This window comes from Tupaia chinensis, unplaced genomic scaffold (assembly GCF_000334495.1).
Source record: "Tupaia chinensis unplaced genomic scaffold, TupChi_1.0 Scaffold000201_1, whole genome shotgun sequence".
Classification (NCBI taxonomy): Eukaryota; Metazoa; Chordata; class Mammalia; order Scandentia; family Tupaiidae; genus Tupaia; species Tupaia belangeri.
Genome location: NW_006159676.1, coordinates 304,646 through 311,145, shown reverse-complemented (window position 1 = coordinate 311,145; position 6,500 = coordinate 304,646). Strand labels below are relative to the sequence as shown.

Sequence of the window (6,500 nt, the reverse complement as noted above, 5' to 3'; positions counted from 1 at the left end):
TGTGTGCCCAAGATCCCGAGAGGAGAATGGAGGAGAAGGGATTGCGGCGTGACCATCCCCCCTGGGGGGTGATTTCTCGCTTTCTGTCTCTGTGTCTCTCTTTCTGTCTGTCTGGCGAGCGCACGCGCCCTATAGCGAAAATCTCTAAAATAAAACAAAACAAACAAACAAACAAAAAAATTGGGGGAGGGGATGTTTGACTTGGTGGTAGGGGGTGTTGTACTCTCACATGGCTGACTGCAGTTCGAGTCCCTGACCTGGTGGGTTGTTTTTTCACTTTGTCTCTGTCTGCTTAAATGAAAAGAAAATGAATACAGTTAATAAAATAGTTCTTAAAAAAAGAGTGTTAAAAATTATTTTGGGGACCAGCAGATGGCATAATGGTTACATCACTGGACTATTTCATAGTCGACCATGACTTGAGTCCTGGATCTGGTGGCTTAAAACTCACACTAGGTGTGTGTGTGCATGCCTAAAAAATCCTGGGGGGAGAATGGAGAAGGGATTGCGGAGTGGCCGTTCCCCTGTTTTTTTTTTGGTTTTTTTCACTTTTTGTCTCTCTGTCTCTCTGGGCAAGCAAATGTACCCTATAGCAAAAATCTCTCTTAAATTTTTTTTTTTTTGGAGAGGTTTTTGCTTTAGGGCGCGTGCGCTCGCCAGACAGACAGAGACAGAGAGACAAAAAGTGAAAAAAACCAAAAAAAAAACAGGGGAACGGCCACTCCGCAATCCCTTCTCCTCCACTCTCCTCTCGGGATCTTGGGCATGCACGCACACGCGTCCGGCGTGAGTTTAAGCCACCGGGTCTGGGACTCAAACCACTGTTGACTACATGGGAGTTCAGCGACATAGCCATTATGCCATCTGCTGGCCCCGACTCTCTTCTTTTTAAAGTTTATTTCTCCCGTGAGTGTGAAAGAGAGACAGACAGAGAGAAAATCCCCAGTAAGGGCTTAATGCAGTGACCCACCCCCTGCTTTCGCCAGCCCTGGATCATGGGCACTTGTGAGTAGGGTGAACTCAGGGAGGTCTCTAGACACGAATCTGGAACCCTCCCAGGTGGGTCAGTCGCTTAAAGCAATCTGCTTTACTGTGGAGCCACCATCGGGCCCCCTTGACCTTTTTCTGTGTCTGTATTTTTCCCATGGGGTCTTCTCACCCAGACCTACTCCTCCCCATGTCCCTGTGCAGAGTCTCAGTGGCTACTTTATCCTTTTAGCCTGGACCTGGGTTGGGGGGGGCTTGTTTTCTTTCTTTCTTTTGGAGAGGATTTTGCTATAGGGCATATGTGCTCGCCAGACAGACAGAGACAGACAGAGAGACAGAAAGCAAGAAATCACTCCCCAGGGGGGATGGCCACACCACAGTCCCTTCTCCTCCATTCTCCCTCGGGATCTTGGGCACGCATGCACATGCGCCTGGCGTGAGTTTAAGCCATCGGGTCCGGGACTCGAACCGCGGTCGACTACGTGGGAGTCCAGCGACATAGCCATTACGCTAAGCGCTGGTCTCGGGTGGCGGGGGGGGGGTGGTGCTTGTTTTCTTCCTGAGAACACTCAGCATCTGTCACCACTCCTCCCCAAACAAACGAAAGCACGGTTTTGCAACTGCACAGGAAGCCCGGTTTGGATCTCTGCTGGGTAACCTTGGGCAAGTTCCTGAGCATCCCTGGGTGTCGGCTTCCTCAGCAGCAAAACGACCATGCAGCTAGCAATGCCTTCCTCCTGAGTTGCTGGGAAGACGGGATTACACGCGGATGACAGCAGGCTGCCCTCTTTCCCACGATGCCCGGCCCCCATACCTGGTAGTAATCTCTCTTCTGCTGGGCCACTGTGTCCACGGCCAGGGCTCCCAGACTAAGGTCATGCTCCAGGAACAAAGTGTAGATGTACTGCAACGGCATGTGACTCTGGAGGGGTGAAGCGTGCAGAGGGATGCTGAGGATGTGGAAGGGTAGGGCTGGGGTCCCCGGGGGAGGGGGTTTGAGTCCTGGAGGGGGTCTGGTATTACCTGCTGCTGGATGGACACCTTGCCAGCCTCGGCCATTTTCATGACGCTTTTAGCAAACTCCAGCTCTGCGGGGAGAGACAGAAGGGGTCTGGGTCTAGCTGGAGTTCAGGCGCTGCCTGGGGCCTGGCGCTGGGCAGAGGGATCCTTACCGTAGTTGGCTCTCTTCTCTGTCCAGGCCAGCAGCTCCTTGGCGTAGCGGCTCCAGGTCTTGGCGTATTCCAGGGCCGCATCCACACCCCCTTTAGTCCGAATGAGGCGCAAGTCCAGTTCTTCTCCTGAGGCAGAGGGGTGGGCGCTTAACCTCTGAACCCTGTCTTCCTGTAGAAGCCTTCTCCGAGGTCCCAGATCAGACCGGTGGCCCCTATTCGAGACCCAGGTCCTGTGGCTCCCTCCATCACCCCTTTGGGATCACTTGTCCTGGTTGCAATTTTACAGATTCTCTAGCTGGGGACCAGCAGTTGGCATAATGGCTATGTCGCTGGACTCCCACGTAGTTGACTGCGGTTCGCGTCCCGGACCCAGTGGCTTAAAACTCACGCCGGGCACGTGTGCGTGTGTGCCCAAGATCCCGAAAGGAGAACGGAGGAGAAGGGGTTGCAGCGTGGCCATCCCCCCTAGGGGGTGATTTCTCACTTTCTGTCTCTCTGTCTCTGTCTTTCTGGCGAGCACATGCGCCCTATAGCAAAAACGTCTCCAAAAAAATCTCAAACAAACCAAAAGCAGATTCTGTAGTCAGACAGGAGACCTCAGAGCTCAGGTCTGTTGCATGGTGCGCTGCTGTGTCCTCAGACCTGAACGATTTCTGGCACAGACCAGGCAGTCAGAGATAATTTGTTGAAGGAAGGACGCCTTCCTGTCCCCACTGTCCTGGCTTCAATGCCCCCCTGTACCTGTGAGGGGTGCTGAGCCCTCTGAAGATGGGCTGCTCCAACGGCTGGCTTCACTGGTCTGAAGGACAGGGAAGAAGACTGTTCAGGAACAAACAGAGACCTCTCTGCCTGAGGCTCCTCCTTCCTGTCTTCCCGTCCCCTAGTCCCCTACTCACCACCGTGGCTGTGGGGGTCTTGTCAGGCTCTGGGCCTTCTGAGAGCACAGGATCTCCAGTGAGCATATCAAGGGTCCTGGGGGATAAAGGGTGTCAGAATGCCATCCTCTGGGACCAGCAGATGGCATAATGGCTACGTCGCTGGACTCCCACTTAGTCAACTGCAGTTTGAGTCCCAGACCCGGTGGCTTAAACTCACGCCAGGCGCGTGTGCATGCATGCCCAAGATCCTGAGAGGAGAATGGAGGAGAAGGGATTGCGGCATGGCCATCCCCTCCGGGGGGTGATTTCTTGTTTTATGTCTCTCTGTCTTTTTTTTTATTATTATTTTAAAAAAAAAGGATGCCATCCTCTACCCAGTCTATCCTGCCAGGGGGTGCTGGAGCCCCTGTGGGCAGTTTTGGGGAGTTGGTGATGTTGGATATCACCTCTGTAACATCTTTTTTAACTTGCAGGAATCAGGTGAGCTTTTTTTTTTTTTTTTAGAATTATTTTTTTTACTTTAATTAATTAATTAATTTGACCAGAGAGAGAGAGAGAGGGAAAGTAAGAAAGCAAGCCACCAGGTCCGGGACTCGAACGGTGGTCAGCCATGTGGAAGTGAACTGTGGTCAGCCATGTGGAAGTCCAGTGTCCTTAATCACCACGCCACTTTCCGGCCCTCCCTGAGTTTTGTTTTCTTTTGTTTTAACTTTAATTTTTGGGGGGTGATGGTGAGGGGGTTGAGGTGGCTGTGTTCCACATGGTGAACTGCATGGTTTGAATTCTGGATTTCAACCCGGTGGCTTTAAAAGCATGCTGGGCACGTGTGAGTGCGTGCCTAAGAATCCCAAGAGAAGGGATTGCGTTTCTGCCTCCTGTCTCAGGTGAGTGCATATGCCCTATAGCAAAACAGAAAGAAAAACAAAAACAAAAACAAAAACCCCCCAAAACTCCAAAACCTAAAATCTGAAAATCAAACTAAATCATTATGAAAAAATTTGTTAGCATGTACATGCACTTTCCAGAGAGAGAAAGAGAAAGAGAGAAAAGGGAAAGCAGCTCCTGTTGGGGTGTGGTTGTGCTGCAATTCCTTCTCCATTTCTCCATCGTGTTGGAATTTGGGGCATACATGAACAGTGCCTGACGTGTTTCTCTAAGACACCAGGTTTGGGTCTAGAACCGACATGTGGGATCCACCTTCTTTAACCACCAGGCCATAGGGCCAGCCGCAGGTAAGGTTTTTTTTTGTTTGTTTTTTGGTTTTTTGGAGAGCCTTTTGCCATAGGGCGCATGTGCTCACCAGAAAGACAGAGACAGAAAGCGAGAAAACACCTCCCAGAGGGGATGGCCATGCCGCAATCCCTTCTCCTCCATTCTCCTCTCGGGATCTTGGGCACACATGCACGCGCACCCGGCGTGAGTTTAAACCACTGAGTCCAGGACTCGAACCATGGGAGTTCAGCGACATAGCCATTACCCTAACTGTTGGTCCCTCAGTTAAGGTTTTTTATAGAACTTGAAAAAGGGTCTGTAGGGGCTCCAGGTAACTTTGGGAATAACAGAGATGAGATTATAGGTCTCTCCAATGTTTGAAGGGTTCCTAAGAAGGTTATCTGTGGGAGTTCTAGGACCATTTGGGGGGCATTTCCAGTCGATTTGGGGTGGGAGATAACTTTTGGGCTATGCAGGTGTTTTGGAGGGTCCCATCTTAGATTTCTCAGGTCAATGCAGATTCCAAAGGGCGCTTCAGGGAACCTAAATGGTTAGTGGTTTTGGGGACCCTGGCAGGATGTACAGGGGTGACCCAGGCTCAGACTCACACGTTCCCCAGTGAGATCTCAAGGTTGTCCAGGCTCCGGAAGATATCACTGTACCTCTTCCTGCCTTCGGGAGCCGGGGGGAGCCCTGGGGAAGGGAGTGTTGTCATACATAGGCCAACCACTGCCTCCCTCTACTCACTGGACTCATTTAGAGGGGGCGGAAAGAGACAGCGTCTTGGCCAGTGGGGAGTGTGGGATGAAGAGAGAATGGGGCTTAGGGTGGGGTCAACTAGGGGCAGGCAGATGGACTCAGACATAAGCCAACAGCTGCTCGGAGGCGCAGAGACACCCACACAGGCGCGGACCCCGAGGCAAAGCAACACAACGGAAGCCCCAGATGCAGCTATACTGTCCCTGGAGAGAGGGCTGGGCTTGACAATGGAATCACATGGACCCCAGGCCAGACAGATGGAAATGCACGTGGGACAGACAGGCAGGCTGGGACAGAAGGGCAGAGAACGTGCAGCTGACACACACACACACACACACACACACACACACACACACACGGATGCATTGCACATAAAGAGAGAATGACATTCAAGCATACACAAAGACAGCCGGAAACAAGAAGTGAGACCTGGCCACATTGCTGCCTCGCCGCCCACGACCCCCTTCTAGGGGGGTTCAGTCCAGCACTGTTGACTCCCTGAGGCTACGGAGGAGCCCCCGAAGGGCTCCTGCTGCGTTACCCTCTCCATCAGCGGTCGGTCGTGACACCCAGCCCCCATCACAAAAATCAGAAGCAGAAGCGGCCACTTCCCCTTCCTGGGCCCCCTCCCCCAGGCGTCCGGGGTGAAAGCTCCAGAGGGGGATGGGGGAGTCAAGGGGCTGGTGGCCTGAACCCCTCCCGATGTGGGGCTCCGCACCACGGAGGATCCCTGCGTCCTTCCCATTCAGGAACTCCTCTGCTCTCGGGAAGAACAGGGACAGGCGGGGCCCCTCAATTTAGGAAGCAGGAGGATGATCGGGGGAGGTCCCACCCGAATCCCTCATCCCAGACTCCCTACCCGGCTCCGAGGCGTCCATGGCTAGGCCCAGGATTGATCAGCGGGGGACCAGGACAGGGATGGGGTCGCGCGACGGCGGGGCCCAGCGCCGGTTTCCCGCCAACGCCGCCCGGCGCGCTCCGCGCCGGCGAGACCACGCCCTTGATGCAAGCCACACCCCGAGACGACCACGCCCCCGATGGAAGCCACACCCAAAAGATGACCACGCCCCCTCGGCCCGGAAGACCAGACGGCAGCGTCCCAGGCTTGAGCCCCAGACGCTGTTGGACCACGGGCCCGGGTGACACCCCCGAAGCCTCAGCGTCCCTTCCTGGGGACATCCTCGGACTCTCTGCAGGCCGGGGTTCCCCTCCCTGGAGTTTTGGGCCGCTCCAAAGCCCATGCACCCCTAGATCCCTCTAGTAGAGTCCACCTGCCTGGCAAGCCTGTCCTAGTTTTCACATCCTACCATCCAGTGACACCCACGCGCATAGATCTTCTAGCGCCCCAACCCGCCCTGGCCTGACTGGGGCCCTGGCACCCCCTAGTGGAGGCCTGATGTTTTGCTCGATTCCAGCAGAATTTCAGCAGAATATGAAATACCTGGCTTTTGGAGGATGCAGTAACCCTCAAAGCGTTGTCAGTTTTTTTTTT

At 53.8% G+C, this 6,500-nt stretch overlaps 1 protein-coding gene across 2 annotated transcripts in view; it reads right to left on the bottom strand.

Annotated features, from left to right (window-relative positions):
* GMIP (GEM interacting protein) overlaps positions 1-5,977 on the bottom strand; it is a 19,558-nt gene extending 13,581 nt beyond the window's left edge. For both annotated transcript variants that reach the window (XM_014587305.2, XM_014587306.2), the window contains exons 1-7: positions 5,868-5,977; positions 4,858-4,942; positions 3,056-3,131; positions 2,901-2,958; positions 2,160-2,285; positions 2,011-2,075; positions 1,802-1,909 (exon numbers count right to left, since the gene is read on the bottom strand). In XM_014587305.2, coding sequence (XP_014442791.1) covers positions 1,802-1,909; positions 2,011-2,075; positions 2,160-2,285; positions 2,901-2,958; positions 3,056-3,131; positions 4,858-4,942; positions 5,868-5,886 — 537 coding nt within the window. In that variant the 5' untranslated portion in view covers positions 5,887-5,977. The remainder of the gene's footprint in view (positions 1-1,801; positions 1,910-2,010; positions 2,076-2,159; positions 2,286-2,900; positions 2,959-3,055; positions 3,132-4,857; positions 4,943-5,867) is intronic.
* Positions 5,978-6,500: the final 523 nt, after the last annotated feature.